The sequence below is a fragment of the Lampris incognitus genome, chromosome 4 (assembly GCF_029633865.1).
Source record: "Lampris incognitus isolate fLamInc1 chromosome 4, fLamInc1.hap2, whole genome shotgun sequence".
NCBI classification, from domain to species: Eukaryota; Metazoa; Chordata; class Actinopteri; order Lampriformes; family Lampridae; genus Lampris; species Lampris incognitus.
This window is the reverse complement of record NC_079214.1, coordinates 15,835,544-15,854,690: the sequence shown is the minus strand read 5'-3', so window position 1 is coordinate 15,854,690 and position 19,147 is coordinate 15,835,544. Positions and strand designations below refer to the sequence as shown.

General features: G+C 46.9%; 1 protein-coding gene across 5 annotated transcripts in view; it reads left to right on the top strand.

Moving 5' to 3' along the window:
• Nucleotides 1-275: 275 nt before the first annotated feature.
• Nucleotides 276-19,147, top strand: part of LOC130111690 (protocadherin-9) — a 285,870-nt gene continuing 266,998 nt past the window's right edge. For 4 of the 5 annotated variants that reach the window (XM_056278953.1, XM_056278952.1, XM_056278950.1 and 1 more), the window contains exon 1: nucleotides 276-3,311. In XM_056278953.1, the coding sequence (XP_056134928.1) occupies nucleotides 276-3,311 (3,036 nt within the window). Of the gene's footprint in view, nucleotides 3,312-5,142; nucleotides 5,164-13,069; nucleotides 13,093-19,147 lie in introns of all 5 variants that reach the window. The other variant, XM_056278951.1, reaches the window with a different exon arrangement.

Below are 19,147 nucleotides of genomic sequence, written 5' to 3'. Positions count from 1 at the left end.
GAGTGGTTAGGTTGTGAGAATGGTAAATTGAATTGTGCAGCAAATTATGTTAATTGCCTCAGAGGGTAGCTGCAGGAGGTATAGCTATGTATAGAAACACGATCTCATAAATCGTGATGGATGGCCACGTTGTTCCACTACATGCTAACTCTGACTGTCATCTGTCTGTTCATAGGTCAGTCTGTAGAAGATACTTGGGAGTCGTTGACCATAACAACGTTGCAGAGAGAGGAACTCGTTGAGTGGTGAAGGTTGGGAACAAATTTGCCATTGCCATGGATCTTAAAGACTATTACCTGTTGGCTGCCCTCTTTGCTTGTTTATGGTTAGATCCTTCAATAGCCCAAGAGCTGATCTACCCCATCAGAGAAGAGTTGCAAGAAAATGTCCTCATTGGAAACATACCAAAGGACCTAAACATTTCCCATACAAATGCTGCCACCGGAGCAAGTGCTAATCTTGTGTATAGGCTGGTCTCCAAAGCAGGAGACAACCCACTGGTCCGAGTTCTGAGCAGTACCGGTGAGATATTCACAACATCCAACAGAATCGACAGGGAGAAGTTGTGCCCGGGTCCCTCGTTCGAGGACAGCGAGTGCTCTTTTGAAATTGAAGTGGTCATCCTGCCTAATGACTATTTTAGATTGATTAAGATTAAAATCATCGTCAAAGACACGAATGACAATGCTCCCATGTTCCCGTCCCCTGTAATCAACATCTCCATCCCGGAAAACACTCTCATCAACAGCCGTTTCGCTATTCCTTCTGCCACTGACCCGGACACCGGCCCCAACAGTGTCCACAAATACGAGCTGGTCAATGGGCAGAGTGCCTTCGGGTTAGACATTGTGGAAACGCCTGAGGGGGAGAAGTGGCCCCAGCTCATTGTGCAGCAGAACCTGGACAGGGAGCAGAAGGACACATATGTGATGAAGATCAAAGTGGAGGACGGTGGCAGTCCACAGAAGTCCAGCACCGCTATCCTCCAGGTCACAGTGACAGACGTCAATGACAACAGACCAGTGTTTAAAGAGAGTCAGATGGAGGTTCACATACCAGAGAACTCTCCTACTGGAACGTCTGTTGTTCAGCTTCAGGCTACGGACGCAGACATAGGGGCAAATGCAGAGATCAGGTATGTCTTTGGGACGCAGGTGTCCCCTGCCACAAAAAGACTCTTTGCATTGAACACAACCACTGGCCTTATAACTGTGCAAAGGCCTCTGGATAGAGAAGAGACTGCTATTCATAAGCTATCGGTTTTAGCCAGTGATGGCAGCTCCAGTCCGGCCAAAGCTACTATTACAATAAATGTGACTGATGTAAATGACAATCCACCAAACATTGACCTGAGATACATAATCAGCCCTATCAACGGCACTGTTTTCCTCTCTGAGAAAGATCCTATCAATACGAAGATAGCTCTAATCACGGTATCAGACAAAGACACTGACATCAATGGCAAGGTCATTTGTTTTATAGAGAAGGATGTGCCCTTCCATCTCAAGGCTGTGTATGACAACCAGTATCTATTAGAGACATCTGCCTTGCTTGATTACGAAGGGACAAAAGAATACAACTTCAAAATCGTGGCCTCAGATTCCGGAAAACCAAGCTTGAATCAGACTGCCTTGGTGAGAGTGAGGTTGGAGGATGAGAATGACAACCCACCTATTTTTACACAGCCAGTTATTGAGCTTTCTGTTATGGAAAACAACAAGCGTGACCTGTTCCTCACGACTCTTAGTGCCACTGACGAGGACAGTGGGAAAAATGCGGAGATCGTTTACCAGCTGGGACCCAATGCATCATTTTTCGATCTTGACCGGAAAACTGGGGTGTTGACCGCGTCCCGAGTCTTCGACCGGGAGGAGCAGGACAGGTTCCTCTTCACAATCACGGCCAGAGATAATGGGACGCCGCCTCTCCAGTCGCAGGCAGCCGTCATCGTGACCATATTGGATGAAAATGACAACAACCCCAAGTTTACTCACAACCACTTTCAGTTCTTTGTGTCTGAGAACCTCCCAAAATACAGCACCGTGGGGGTGATAACTGTGACAGATTCCGATGCAGGGGAAAACGCTGCTGTTTCACTTTCCATATTGAATGACAATGAGAACTTTATCTTGGACCCTTATTCTGGCGTGATAAAATCGAATGTGTCATTTGACAGGGAGCAACAGAGCTCCTACACATTTGATGTTAGGGCTGTAGACAGTGGTCGGCCCCCTTGTTCCTCAGCTGCCAAGGTCACCATCAATGTCATTGATGTCAATGACAACACCCCTATTGTTATGTATCCCCCCTCCAACACCTCTTTCAAGCTAGTTCCCCTCTCCTCCATCCCAGGATCGGTTGTAGCGGAGGTGTTTGCTGTAGACGGTGATACAGGGATGAATGCAGAGCTGAAATACACTATTGTGAGTGGAAATAACAAGGGCCTTTTCAGAATTGACCCTGTCACGGGGAATATTACCCTGGAGGAGAAGCCAGCAGTGACTGACATAGGGTTACATAGATTAGTGGTAAACATTAGTGACCTGGGTTATCCCAAGTCCCTCCATACACTGGTGCTGGTTTTCCTGTACGTTAATGAAACTGTTGGCAACTCCACGCTCATCTATGATCTCATCCGCCGCACGATGGAGACCCCAATCGACAGGAACATTGGCGAAAACAGTGAGAATTACCAAAGTGGTGATTATTTAACTATAATGATAGCCTTTGTGACGGGCGCCTTAGTGGTGGTCATCGTCATCCTGGTCACTGTGCTGCTGCGCTGTCGCCACGCTTCTAGGTTCAAAGCCGCACAGAGGAAGAAGCAAGGCGCTGAGTGGATGTCACCCAACACGGAAAACAAACAGAACAAAAAGAAAAGGCGCAAGAAAAGGAAGTCGCCCAAAAGCTCCCTGCTGAACTTTGTGACCATTGAGGAGAACAAACCCGACGACCCTGCCCATGAGCCAATTAATGGAACCATCAGCATCCCCACCGAGCTGGAGGAGCAAGGGATTGGGCGCTTTGACTGGAATGCCACACCTACCACAACGTTCAAACCGAGCAGCCCAGACTTGGCCCGACACTACAAGTCCGCCTCACCGCAGTCGGCCTTCCATCTCAAGGCTGACACGCCTGTCTCTGTGAAGAAGCACCACGTGATTCAGGAGCTCCCATTGGATAACACCTTTGTTGGGGGCTGCGACACCCTTTCCAAGAGGTCCTCCACTAGCTCTGACCACTTCAGTGCCTCTGAGTGCAGCTCCCAAGGAGGTTTCAAGACGAAGGGGCCCATGCACACCAGACAGCAGGTAAAAGAACACTTTTACTGGTCTATAAGTACTGCCTATAATTGCCCTGTTCCACAGTGCTGAAGTGCCAGTATAGATTAGAGACTCACTCTAAGTCACTGTAAAGCAAGAGAAAAAAAGTACAGGAGACGTACTACTTCAGCAAGTTCCACTATTACTCAGACTATATAAATCCTAAACATCTGATCTTTTAAGGAGTTGACAAATGGACTTGTAGATCAACGCGCTTCATTTTGGACTAGGTAGAGACTGATTATTTGCTTTTTAGGAGATAACACACGTAAATTTTCGTAAATGCAAGTATGTGGGTGAGCGTTTGCCTTGCCAGATTCTCCTGGCATGCAACCTTTGTGAGCTCTTAGACGTCGTTAGACAAATGGTAAATTGTACTGATGCACCATTAATTGTGAACCAATGTCCTTTACATTTGTGAAAGAAACATTTTTTTCTTGCCTATCTACTCGGATCACCATTCTCATTATCAGTGAATAGCTGCAACACATTGAAACGATAGCATCATTTATTGGCCTTGTGCAGTTTGTTAAACATTTATGGTTCCTCAGGGAATCACCATCCCCCCCCCTTATATCTCCAAAAAATTAGTTGACCTTTCACCTCTCCCTTCATAATACTCTTGAGTGTATTCATGTTTTTGTTTGTTTGTTTGTTTTTGCTGTGTATCGTAATACCACATGAGACTTTCTCAGCACCTGCAACATCTCCAGTAATAAAAAAAGGTCTCAGCAGAGTCTGTAATTAGTGTACTATTGACTAATTTTGAATGTCACGATGGGCTTTGCCATATCGCCCAAGCTTGAATTAAATGCCTCCTCTCAGAGCACACCAGCAAAACTGAGTGAGGCTTGTCTGGAACCTGATACAGATCCAATTCAAAAAGGATTAGCCAATAATGAGCCTCAAATTTCAACGTAATCCATTCTGCTTTTTTATCAAAGCCTTATTAATTTTTCTGCTAATAAAGCCCCCTCTACACAACACACAGTCCTAATCTAATGGAACGCACGTGGACAAATGTAGAGGGTGGTGACGAAGAGGAGGGGGGGGTGGAGAGGGAAAGAGATGAGAGAAAGACCGGGAGTGTGGGAGTGTGAGAGCGGCCGAGGCGAGGGAAAGAGAGTTGTTGTTTAGTGGGGCTAGGTTTTCCAAGGCTGGTGGTACTGAACCTATAGGTGGCAGTGTTGCTCTGCCGGGCACGGCCTGGCACCGTGCCAACCTGCAGTGGACTTCTAACTGCAAGGGAGTAGAAGAAAGGGGAGCAAGCAAGCCTGTGTTGGTGTTCTTAGTGAAATACGCCTGCCTAACGATGCAGAGACTGCACAGGGTGGACTGATAATGGCTGTAAGAGATGTGAGCGATAAGATCTATCCGGAAGAGAGAGTGGAATTACAGGGGTGACACTGTGTGACTCCTATTGATGCATGCCTCCGGGTCACTGCATCCGCACTTGCATTTAACGTGTTTCAGTGTGAAAGGTAGCAGTCAAAAGAGCCATTCACTTTGATAGTGTTTGCCAGGCTCTGTGTGTGTGTGTGTGTGTGCGCGTGTGTGTGTGTGTGTGTGTGTGTGTGTGCATGGGTGCGTGCATGCACATGTGTGCATGTGTGCATGTGAGAGAGAGAGATAGAAAGGGATATTGAGAGAGAACAATGGAATGATGGTGGAGCAGGATACCCCTGGAGGAGACACAGAAGATTTAAAATCATGCTGTAAGCATAACTCCATTGATTCCCTCAGTCATCATGAATCACCCGCGATAACGTGATGATGGATTAAAAGCGGCCCACAAACACAGATAGTATGTTCTGCATAGTGTCAATATTACTCTAAATCTGTACTCACAACCTGCCGTAGATATGTCATACATCCTTAAATTGCTTCCCCGCCGTCGAGTGTTGCCGTGGAACACGACTCCATAATCAACAGTGTGCGCACAATGTGACGGATCGTATTCCTCATGTGTGATTGCATGAGGCCAAGTGTACCCCGAGTGTCTCCTGAATCTCCCAGGGCTGAGGTTTAGAGCTGACCCGCTGTTGCATCACTTCTACATGTCTGTAACTATTACATTTAATGAAACCATCACAGTGACGTGGAGCGGCATCAGTACAGTGGAGTTTCGCTCGTCCAACTGTCTTTATGCAGTATTTTTAGTTACATTACTCTTGAGAAACGGGACCGAACATGTCCAGCAGTGGTACCCCGATCTAAAAGGAATGACCCGGTATATAAAGAAAACACGCCACCTGGACAAAGCAATGCAGATTTTGGGCAATGACAGGAATTAGAATATTTTTCATGGTAGAATAAAGAACTTTGCAATTGGGGTGAGTGAGAATGTACATTTTAACAATATTTGTAGTAGTTCCTAGCATGCATTTCTTGACATGCATGCTAGAGATACATGTAAAACATTGCCGTGTCATACACGGTCACATTCAAAATATTAGGACAAAAGACTTGAACCGTCAGCTGAAGTGATGTGTGTTATGCTTAAACAAGTTTAATGTCTTCGTTTTGCATTATTCATTTCTATACCACATCCATTTTCTTGTTTTTTGTTGTTGTTTGTTTTAGGAGTAGTATAACTATATTGCACGGCCATATTTGTTTTTCTGCACAGCCTCTTTTTCATAGTTTTTGGTGGGGGGGGGCTAAAGAGACACCAGATGTTAACCATAGATAACAATCATGAAGAATCATGCACAGTATAGATGACATAACAACTTCATATGTGGGGTAAAGTAATGACGTTTCCAAACTGGAAACTGGACGGTGCAAAACAGGATCGAAAACCAACTAATTTATTGTTATCACCAAGGTGTCAGCCTCGGTGATAACCGGCTCTTTATGTTTTTATGTCTTCAGGTCTTTATGTTTTACGTCTTGTGTTTTAGGTCTTTGTCAAGTAAAGTCGGTAAAGTGCCGACGCGAAGCACGAGAGAGGAGTGTAAAGCCCCTCTTTGTCTGTATTTCATGTAGGAGAAGGAAACCATAAAAGCTAGTAAATGATCTGGTGTATAAATTTAACACGCATATACATCTTGAAACCGACAGAAGCGAGATTTGTCTCTGTGAATTGCAGACCCCCCCCCCGTCCCACCCACCACGACCCGTTTTTGTGTGTGTGTGTGTGCTCGGTACTTAGAAGTGACTGCCACACAAAACCAACACTGATCAGTAGCTCGATAAATAGACGAGAGGATACCGTAGACACAAATAGAGTCGGGGGGTGGGGGTGGGGGGGCAGCAGGAGAATAAGTGGGCTTTTCCTGTTTGGCGTACGTACGGCACACAGACCACGGGGCTGATGGGAACACTGTGGCAGACATGCACAACAATGTCACCACAGCCGAGGGCCTGCTGGAATCGGCTTTACGGAGACCCCCAAAGTCTGCTGCTGGCAGAGCCATGCCTGCTTTTTCTTCCTCTTTTTTTTTTTTGTTCACTTGTTATTCATCCTCCAGGGACCTATATTAGTGTAAACAACACGGAGGGGGAAAAAAACAACACATGAAAACACTGTCCTAGTTTCACGAGGCTGGGGCAACACAGCCATCTAAGACACTGTGTGTATAATCGTTGCTGCGCCGCCATCAGATGTGTTCTGATTCGGCTCCAGCGTGTCAGGGGGGGAACGTGGGTTTTGTACTCTGTTGGGTGTACAATTAACATGAACTCTATGTCAGCCCCCCCTCCCCCCTCCTCCGTACCTCGTGTCACCGATGCGTGTACATGTGTCGGCACGCGCGTGGCCTTTCGGTGCAGACGGCGAGACAGATGACGAAACATCCGGCTTATTAACGGAAGCCCGTATCTGAAACTGTCACGGTGGCTTCCTGTCTCGTTTAACCTTCGATTAAGCCCTCACGTGAACGATACGTCGCCGCTTGATTTCTGATGTATGGATTCTTGTTATCATCTCACACACACACACACAAAATGTCTTCTTTCCTCTTATTTGCATGTGTTAACTAAAGGTGGCTGCCTATATGCCGTCGCACGCACAATTTAACGGCTTATATAAGCGCCACAAGTGTGCTATGATCTCAGCATCTCGCGTTAAGAGGCTTAATTGCTGTGGATAATTGGTATTTTCTTCTTTTTTTTTCTTCCTTATGAGTCAAAAGGGTTGTAAGCACCGGAAGAAAATGTGTACTTACAGTGCAGTTATCTTATCTCGCTTTAATGTGCTCATCTGCAGCACAAATAATGTCTTTGCTCTGGGGAGCCGGTATTTAAAAACTGCCTTTAATGCAGTTGGTCTTAGCGTAGCTCCGTAGACAGAACCGCCGGAAAAAGAAGAAGAAGAAGAAGAAAAGTTCGACCCAATCAAGCAATTCTGGACATTTATTTATTTATTTGTTTTAAACATGACTCATCTTTCACCTAGCGCTTCACCGCCCCCCCCCCCACCCCCCCTTCTTTCACATCATATCTATTTCCCTACAATAACGTCTGCCTCGTGACTGGAATTTCAATTTCGCTCGTGAGAAAGAGGAAACCCATTACACGACGGCGTAGATGTGATACCGGGCCTAAAGAACGGCCGGCACGAGACGGGGGCGAGCAACCCGTGCGGAATACGGTGGTGGTGGGGGGGAGCTTTATTGAATATTTGAATAGTTGCCTCGTAACTACACCTAATGAATGGACATTTTGTGCAAACAGGAATTTTTACAGACCGTTGTAATTACGGAGCCTGTGGGGAGTCGTCCTTCTTGTGCAGGTTCATTTGCCACATTAATAAGGGGATTAGTAGTACGTACGGGGGCTGATGGCAGTAGGAGAAGTTTGAGAAGATTAATGAACTATGACAGTGTTGCACCTGAGGGGGGAAAGTCTGTTGCAGTATCTTGCGAGTTGTGCTGACGCAGAGCTTGGCAGCGCATGAGAGAGGAGACGGCAGAAAGGAGGCTAGTGACTGTTGCCAGTTGTGAACGTACATCTTTATCCGGGGCCGTCCTGTCACTCAGCCGTGTTTTCCGCGAGCTGTGGCAGCCGTGATCTTTCTATTCACCCGCCGTACTCGGACTTACGTTGTTCTTACGGACTTACCAGGCGTAAGTAGGCGTGCTGGCATCCGGGTGGCGTAGCGCTCTATTGCGCTGCCTGCCAACACGGTGGCTCGCCGTTTCGAATCCCCGCGTTACCTCCGGCTTGGTCGGGCGTCCCTACAGACGCCATTGGCCGGATGTGGGTATGTGTCCTGGTCGCTGCACTAGCGCCTCCTCTGGTCGGTCGGGGGGGCGGGGGGTAGCGTGATCCTTCCGCGCGCTACGTCCCCCCTGGCGAAACTCCTCACTGTCAGGGGAAAAGTAGCGGCTGGCGACTCCACGTGTATCAGAGAAGGCATGTGGTGGTCTGCAGCCTTCCCCGGATCGGCAGCTGGGGGTGGAGCAGCGACCGGGACGGCTCAGAATAGTGGGGTAACTGGCCGGATACAACTGGGGGGGGGGGGTGTAAATTACACGTAATCTCTTTTGTGTGTGATTGTGTGTGTGTGTGTGTGTGTGTGTGTGTGTGTGTGTGTGTGTGTGTGTGTGTGTGTGCGCGCGTGTTTTTGAGTGACAGCTTAAACGCACAGTACCAAGAAAGGCTGAATGATGCGAGTGACGCTGGGCCGTGAGCACTTCGCCAGGTTTCTCTGCAGCTGATTCTGTTGTCAGCATCAGTTACGTAATCGAGCGAAATGTAAGAAGTAATAAGGCAAGCAACAAAGGGAGAAGGGAGGCCTCCTGCTGAGTAGAAAGTAGGCGCGCATTTACACTAAGCAGCCAACCCCAGCCCACAGCACATGTCGACATTTGGGGGGGGGGGGGGGCAAGCCAACAAAACTGCAGTGATTTTTTTTTTTTTTTTTTTATCAAAAAGTTTGTCTCCGGTAAAGGTTTGTGCAGGACTGCATCGCTGCAAACATGGTATGTCTTTAAAGAACCTGTCATGTCCTGTCTACCCAGGTGGGTAAAAGCAAAGGAAATTGATTGTGGGTCACACTAAGGTAGTCGGGTGTTAGTACAACAGAGTAGATTATTGCCCCGAGGGGAATCCAATTTTGTCTGCACAAAATAACAAAATAAATCAAAGCTCCGTGTTGCTACACTGTCTGAACTGTGGAGATCTTTTTTTTTCTTTTTCTGGTTTTATTTTATTTTATCTATTTATTTGTGTTTGTGTGTGTGTGTCAAGAAAAATGAAGTGGTAACTGGAATTTATCTAGCTTTCCTCGCTTGTCCGTCAATGCCGTTGGGGGGGGGGGGCAGAATTGCTGTTACACAGACGTGGGCAAATTACCAGGAATTAAATTATTTTTTTTTTCTTTTCATCATCTTTTGTCAGTTTTTTTATTACTTTCATAACTCATATTTTTACTTTTTTTCCCCCACTAAAGTGCGGAGCGAGTGCCCCTTCATCTTTAGTGAGTCCTCAACTTACCCCTTCATAAGCAAGCACATATAATTATGACATATTCTGCCACGGAGTGAAACGTGTGTGCGTGTGTGTGTGTTTGCGCATGTGTGAGTCGTCTTGCTTTTTGGTTTGTCCATCACATCTGGCTGGCGGCCCGTGCGTCTGAAAAGCCGGCGTCATCCATCAACGCCATCCCTCAAATCAACTTGATTGATGGTAGATTTCCACCGGCCTGCCCGGCACAATAAATATTTTTGCATGCTCAGATATAGGAGTCATTAATGCTTCTGTAGGACCGCCATTACTTCATTCATTTCCATGTTCGTACCAGTCCCAACAAAACCCATTCCCCCGGCCTTCCCAGGCACTCAATCACGCTGGCGTATAGGTGACGTAGCTTTCATCAGTACAGGCCTTGGTGTTCCTTTCCAACACTGCATGCCTAAGACGAGACAACTAACTGCAGCTTCAAAACACACGTCTCAGGTGATTAGCAGCTCATTTGGGTTCTGGCCGTGCAAACTCGGATCAGGACCGAGCGGAGTAGAGGGTGGAAGAAAATGTTTCTTGACTGTTTGCTTGTCTGCAGATTCAACGTTATGATGCTACTACGTTGTTTGAACAATGCTTCCCCCCCCCCCCCACCCACACTCACACCGACTTACTCGTCCCTCCTTCTCCGCACCTCACTTGTAACCCACCCACTCACCTCCACTCACCTTTCCCTCCTGCCAACCAACCCCTTCCACCCGTGTTCTGCTGGGGTCAATGCGGTTTACATGCAAGGTTAAATCACCAAAGGTGTGCTCACCTTTGCCCCCTGATCATTTACGACATATGAGGAGGGGGGGTGCTTGTGTGTTCTCACCCCTCCTCTCCCGCTGGATCATTACACCCCCCCCCCGCCCAGCGGAGGGGAGGGCCGGGCGAAGCGGTGCCCGTCTCTCCCGACGTGACAGTCCCACGGGGAGGTGCGTCCCCGTCACGGGGTTGTTGTGTCGGGTGACGACAGGCCACCGCTCCGTCGCTTGCACGTGCCAGTGTCTAGACTAATAGTCATGATAATGGCATCGCCGGCCAAAGCGCCCCACCCCCACCCCCCACCCCTCAGCAAAGAGCCACACTTGACTTGAAATGTGACTGCCATTGACTGCTGTGCCGCTGGGCCCCACACTGTAGCTCCCCGACACTGTAAACAACATCACTGTACAGTATAATTGTATATACAGTATATATATAGATATATATATATATCTATATATATATATATATATATATAAGATGTCTCATGTAAATTGAACTCCTGGTAATCTTGCCTAATGTGCTGTGTTATATGAGAATGAACTTGTTTTATTTTTGTATTTTTTTTTTTTACATTTTGTTGCCCCCCCACCCCACCCCTCCCACCCTCTCCGCTTTTTTCCATTTTTTTTTTTGTCGCTGGGTATAATATGTCAACATCTGAAATATACTTCTTCCCTATGATTCAGTAATCTGCAGCCCCCGCTCCTCTGTTTTATATAAGCCTCTTTTGGACAGTGCTACTCGACCTTTATAATTTCATAATAAATGTTTCAAAGACATTACTTCCTTCTTGTTTTTACTTCTTCCGTCTGCCCTGTTTCTGCCGAGGGTTGGTAACGCACGCACACGAGTTCCGCACGCGGCTCAACCAAACACACAACGCATATAATAATAACAACAACAATAACAATAATAATAATTATAATAATTAATAATACTAGCCAGCGAGGCTATTCCTTGTCAACAATTTCTAACCAGTATCAACAGGGACCTCTGAGAAGTTCTCCTGGTTATGACTGAAAGAAGAAGAAGAAGAAGAAGAAGCAAAGCAGCGTCCAGGCTTCGCCGAATCCATTATTAGAAAGAGCGGGAGCGTGACGTAGACCGTGTAATACTGCTGATGTGGAACTGCATGTGCACAACGTGCACATGTGTGCATGTCATACAGCAGTGCCCTGTTGTATCATACGATGATGATAATAGATTATCAAGCATAACATCGAACGCTCACACCGGTGCTCTTATAGCGCCCGCAGCCTTCATCCCCACAATCATCCGCCCCATCGTCATCGTCATCACAGCATAAAGCAATCTTTGTTGGTGTGATCAGTTACACTTCACACGTCAATACATGAATCAGTACACACGGGTGAATGAGTCAATGAATGGACGCACAAAAAGCAATTGCGCCGCTGGAAACGTTTATGATGGTGTTAAGGGGACCGCCTTCATTAGTGCGTCCTCCATCACGCTCTTTTTCAAACGGGACTCCCGGGTCGAGTGCGAGCCGAGGCCTGCAGAGGGAAAGAGGGGTGAGGGGGCTAAAGTGCCACGCCGACACATCCTTAAAAAGCAGGCCTCGCGCTCCTTAATCTGTCCATCCCGCTTGGAAGCGAGGAGCAGAGCTTAAGCCTACGTTCGAGTGAGGGAGAAGAGGAAGCAGAAGAAGAAAAGATAAATAAATAAATGTAGGCTTTAAAGGTTGACCCCCGTCTATACAGTCACTTTCAAAAAGCTGCACGCTCTTACCAACTAGAATTTGAAAGCTGACCTCTGACCTGAAGTATAAGCACATTTTCTGTTTCTTAAAAAGAAAGAAAGAAAAAAAATAGGCTGTGGCGGTGGGGGGGGGGGGTTGCAAAGCAGTATTAAACCAAGATATGCTACCAGGGCCTCTCCATCTGATACGCGACCCGGCCTGGGCTCCAAATTTTGAGTTTTGCGACCTCCCCGTGGCACGGTTTACTGTTTTGCAGTGGCGCAGCACATATGTGGCAGGCGGGATTCGACCTCGGCACACACGCTCTTGAGAGAAACAGAAGTTCCTCTCTTTCGCTTATGAAATTATCATGGCTGGAACACAAGGACTCCTTTTCAGACCAAAAGATTTACCGGAGGAGGGCTTAGCTGGAGCCACAGCCAAGGGGATTTTGATTTTTAATATATTTCTTCCGCTCTTCACTGTTGAATTTGGAGCGGCATCCTATTTGCAACACTAAATGAGCGTTATTATTGTGGTATGTGTTCATTAAGGTCCTCCGATGGGTGTTAGGACCTTCGTGAATGCCTCTCTGTTGCTTCGTCAACATCCTACAATGTAGCCCTGAACTTTACCAGGGGGATCACCCGCCTCGTGCCATCACAGTAGATTTAAGTCACGACCACCAGACACATGGAGAGAATCTATCCGATGGTTTAAAAGTGGTCTTGATTCATAATTCACCCCCCCTCCCCCATTTCCTACTGGTGTCAGTGGGAACCGGTGTGGTCCGGCCCCTGATATCCCACCCTTCCATGTCCTCAAGAGTAATCTCCCCTTAACTCATAAGTCATCCCTCATATTGCTCCTTTCGGGGGGGGGGGGAGTACAAAGGTGAGTGCAATCTTTTATTCCTTTATTTATTCATTTTGCTTTGAAAGCATGGAAACGTGCTTCGTGCCATGTCCAGGGGAAACGGGGGTTTCCCCCCCTGATCAGAGCGCCTCCTGATGGGAATAATGCTGCAGGTGGAGGGAAGCCCTGCAAGTGATTGAGTGTGAATGTAGATGATCTCCTGATTGTAATAATGGTGCTGTCATCCTCCCACTAGAGATGCCTGAGATAATGCTCTCGCTCTCTACACCCTTCTCATAGCTTAACATAGATAGACGGATAGATACTGATACTGACAGTCCAACCAGACAGACAGACAGACAGAGGGATAGACAGATAGCTTGATAGATAGATATACAGATAGATGGATAGGCAGACAGACAGATTGCTTGATAGATAGATATACAGATAGATGGATAGGCAGACAAACAGACAGACAGATAGGCAGACAGACAGACAGATGGCTTGATAGATAGATATATAGATAGATGGATAGGCAGGCAGGCAGACAGACAGACAGATAGCTTGCTAGATAGATATACAGATATATGGATAGGCAGACAAACAGATAGACAGACAGATAGGCAGACAGACAGACAGACAGATAGCTTGATAGATAGATATACAGACAGATAGATAGGCAGACAGGCAGACAGATAGCTTTATAGATAGATATACAGATAGATGGATAGGCAGACAGACAGACATAGATAGGCAGACAGGCAGCTTGATAGATAGATATACAGATAGATGAATAGGCAGACAGACAGATAGATAGATAGGCAGACAGAACAACAGACAGACAGATAGATAGACAGATAGATAGATAGATAGATAGATAGATAGATAGATAGATAGATAGATAGATAGATAGATAGATAGATAGATAGATAGATAGATAGATAGATAGATAGATAGATAGATAGATAGATAGATAGATAGACAGACAGCTGGATAGAGAGAGAGGTAGACAGACAGATGGATAGAGAGAGAGGTAGACAGACAGATGGATAGGCAGACAGACAGATAGTAGATAGACAGACAGACAGACAGACAGACAGACAGACAGACAGATAGATAGATAGATAGATAGATAGATAGATAGATAGATAGATAGATAGATAGATAGATAGATAGATAGATAGATAGATAGATAGATAGATAGAGACAGATAGGCAGACAGATAGATAGATAGATACATAGATAGCGAGACAGACAGACGGATAGACAGACAGGCAGACAGACATAGATAGATAGACAGACAGACAGATAGAGAGAGAGGTAAACAGACAGATGGTAGATAGATAGATAGATAGATAGATAGATAGATAGATAGATAGATAGATAGATAGATAGATAGATAGATAGATAGATAGATAGATAGATAGATAGACGGATGGATAGACGGATAGATAGATAGATAGATAGATAGATAGATAGATAGATAGATAGATAGATAGATAGATAGATAGATAGAGAGAGAGAGAGAGAGAGAGAGGTAAACAGACAGATGGAAAGGTAGACAGACAGATAGACAGACAGACAGATAGAGAGAGAGGTAAACAGACAGATGGATAGGTAGACAGACAGATAGTAGATAGATAGACAGATAGACAGACACAGATAGATAGATAGATAGATAGATAGATAGATAGATAGATAGATAGATAGATAGATAGATAGATAGATAGATAGACAGATAGGCAGGCAGACAGACAGACAGATGGCTTGATAGATAGATATACAGATAGATGGATAGGCAGGCAGACAAACAGACAGACAGATAGCTTGCTAGATAGATATACAGATATATGGATAGGCAGACAAACAGATAGACAGACAGATAGGCAGACAGACAGACAGACAGATAGCTTGATAGATAGATATACAGACAGATAGATAGGCAGACAGGCAGACAGATAGCTTGATAGATAGATATACAGATAGATGGATAGGCAGACAGACAGACAGATAGCTTGATAGATAGATATACAGATAGATGGATAGGCAGACAGACAGACAGATAGATAGGCAGACAGGCAGCTTGATAGATAGATATACAGATAGATGGATAGGCAGACAGACAGATAGATAGATAGGCAGACAGACAGACAGATAGACAGATAGATAGATAGATAGATAGATAGATAGATAGATAGATAGATAGATAGATAGATAGATAGATAGATAGATAGATAGATAGACAGATAGATAGACAGACAGACAGACAGACAGACAGACAGACAGACAGACAGACAGAGAGAGAGAGAGAGAGAGGTAAACAGACAGATGGATAGGTAGACAGACAGATAGTAGATAGATAGACAGACAGATAGACAGATGGATAGATAGATAGATAGAGACAGACAGATAGGCAGACAGACAGACAGACAGACAGACAGATGCATTCACATTCATCAAGACGGACTCAGAAGGCATCATGCCATTATTTGCCTGCGTCCTCCGTATGAGGATTAGATTCAGAGGTGCTATTTTAACGTGCAAATCTTTTGCGACTCGGTGACTTATTTCTGGGACTTTTCCCTGGTCAAATGTGATGCCATGAAATTGTTCCCTTGGTGCTTGCTGGTGGGTTTAACTGGCATTCTCTTGGGAGCCAAATGTCACTAATAAAAGCCAATGAAAAATCTTATGGGGGACTTCTAAAAATTTATCATTAAAGATATAGAGATGAATTCGAATTTATTAGATCCCAGTTTATTTGTCATATATGAAGAAGTGATACGTTTACACTGTTTTTTTTTTATTGAATGCTTGTTTTGCTGGCTCAACACAAAACCTGAAAATAAAAGTACTTAGGAGAAGTCAAAGTGCAAGAACAGGTCATGTGCAAAACCAGTCCGTGTAGATGGTGAACGTACTTTGCTGCCCAGCGTGCTACAGTAGACAACGTCTGTACAGTAGGAAGGTCACATATGCAGTCGGTTACCAGTAACCATGAAGAACAGCTATTCTAACAGCAAATTTGTGCAGACAGCAGATAGGGCGGCCCGGTGGCCCAGTGGTTAGCACTGTTGCCTCACAGCACGAAGGTCCTGGGTTCGAACCCCAGGCCATCCCAGGTCCTTTCTGTGTGGAGTTTGGATGTTTTCCCCGTGTCTGCGTGCTCCGGTTTCCTCCCCACCATCAAAAACACATGCATGTTAGGGTTAATACTCCTGCCTCTGCCCCTGAGCAAGGCAGTGAAAAGAAGAACTGGAGTTGGTCCCCGGGCGCTGCGGCTGCCCACTGCTCCTGTACGATAGGATGGGTGACATGCAGAGGACACATTTCATGGTAACCTGTACAATAAAGGGATTTGTCTGTAACTAGGCTGCATGTATATGACGACATAGATTTGCTTTCTTTTGTTTCTTCCTGTGTGGCATGTACACGTGCTCGTTGGGACTAGCTAGGATGACTCACAAGAATCGTAGACTATTTGAGCAATGAAACCTAAATGAACCGTATTTCACCTTGAAAGCGGTTTCTTAAGGGGCGTCCGGGTGCCGTGGCGATCTATTCCGTTGCCTACCAACACAGGGATCGGCGGTTCGAATCCCCGTGTTACCTCCGGCCTGGTCGGGCGTCCCTACAGACACAACTGGCCGTGTCTGCGGGTGGGAAGCCGGATGTGGGTATGTGTCCCGGTCGCTGCACTAGCGCCTCCTCTGGTCGGTCGGGGGTGCCTGTTCAAGGGGGAGGGGGAACTGGCGGGAATAGCGTGATCCTCCCACGTGCTACGCCCCCCTGGCGAAACTCCTCACCGTCAGGTGAAAAGAGGCGGCTGGCGACTCCACGTATCGGAGGAGGCAGGTGGTAGTCTGCAGCCCTCCCCGGGTCGGCGGAGGGGGTGGAGCAGCGACCGGAAGAGTGGGGGTAATTGGCCACGTACAATTGGGGAGGGGGGGGTAGTGTCTTAAAATTTCGAGCGTCAACTTCAACCAAAACCTGAAAAGCCACCGTGTGAGTAGTTATTCTAGTGTCTATGGTGAAGTTATGGCGCCTGGTTAAAGTTCTGTGATTGGTGGAGGTTACGTAAGATTAATAACAATGGCTGGAAGTTTTTAAGGTGATGGAGATAAGATTATCATGGGGCGCGTCATGAATAAGGATTATACGTCTCGCGTCCTAATTACACACCCCTTCAAACACGCAGCGCATCACTACACACGCGCCTCTCTCGCGAGAGCGGCGTCACCGGGCTGGGAGAGTCACGCCTCTACGGCGGCGGCGTGGTTGGCGTGAATCCGGAGATACGTGACGCTCTTTAGGGAGCTAATTAGACGAGAAACCGTGACGCACGGACGTCGACAGGACGCGTGTCACCCGCTCGTGTTCGACGTACGGACGGCGGATTGGTATTGATGGCGCGCTTTGCCTGGCGCATGCGCACTCCGTCGTTAGCTTGGGGGCCTTGCCTTTGTCTGGCTGCGGCGGTGCGTTGAGCAGATAGGGGGCGGCTGTGATAAATATGCCCGGGAATATGCTGTCATAGAGGTGCCGCGTATGGGAATATTTAACGCAAACATAAAATATGGCTTGTCTGTTGTTTTATCGTCGAGGGCAGAAGAGACGGCGGGGGTTTAAAAAAAAAACTCTCACCTCCTTATTTCTGCACTTTCATCAGCCAGCCGTCGCAGACACTCAGGGCTTGCCGCGCGGCTCGTCTTGGGCGCCCGTACAGAGCAGGCACACACAGCGAGAGGAGAGAGAAGAGAAAGAAAAAAAGGAAAAAGAGAGCGATGCTCGGCGAGGAGCGGTGGACCGGTGCCTTATCAACACGCAGTAATATGCAGAGGTGTAAAACATTTGGCTAGCTTATTTAGATGGAGTGATTAAGTTCAGGTTGTGCAGAGTTACCGAGGGAGGGGGGGGCTGATTCAGGTAAAATGATGGTGGGGGTGGGGGAGGAGGAGGGAGGAGGTGGAAATTGGTTTCTCCTATCTTACGGCACACATATAGACCCCGGCCCCGGGTTTACTCTCTTTTTCCACGGGCTCCTCTCTGAACGATAACGCGCCCCGATAATGGAAATATGCACCCTTAGATTTATTTTCGACTTCCTGACACGACTCCTTTTCCAGTAAACTCACTTTTCTTTATGTCTGCGCTTTATGGCTGCTTTCACTCGTGACAAGTCGGATGTCAGCGCCCCGGCGCCTGAAGAGCGGGGAGAATCGCATGAAAATGCGAGGAGGAGAACAACAGCCATGCGTGTCCTGGAACAGTAGAGAGGGTTCACTGGAGGCGTCGATGGTGCGCCATACCATCTGCCCTCTAATGCAAGCCAGAGTAGGAAATAAGGGAGGGGGTGTGTGTGTATATTATATATATATATACACGTATATATATGCATCCACAGTCTGAGTTTCTGTGCCTCACGCTTGCGCCCGCAGAGCTCTAACACGTGGCAGTATTATGCTAATGCGCTAATAGAGGGGAGTGATACTTGTGCTGCTTAAGAGCGTCGCCATTTGGAAAATACATTTCCCCGCGGCGGACTCGGCGAGCCCGCATAGCGTCCAGCACAATAGTCGTTTTTGTCATTACATCGGGCCCGTGAAAGGTTGGTGCCGGGCCACCAAGTCGGGCCTCCATACATCCGTCCGGATCTGACATAAAGACCCAGTCTTCTGCAGTACAGCGGATGGTTGACACTGAGCGTGCCAGACATAGATGGGAATAATGGACATGAGTGGCTATACACCGCCGCCTCTCGTTTGGCCTTAATCCCCCCCCCTCCCCACACACACCCCCCCCCACCTCCTTCTCATCTGAGAAAAGCTGTGGCTCCGTCTGTCATGTGACATGTGACCCTCTGCATGCTTGGAAGGGTGGTTCAGTGTCCCAGAAACCAGCCTCAGCTCTGTTCTGAGTAACAATGAGGTTCCTTCACAACCACAGACTCTGGACCATGGTAGCCCCAGGCCACGCATCACATGGAATTCTGCATCAATGGTGCATGCTTTTTTTCTAAGTGTGTCTGTCTGTGTGTGCGTGTGTGCGC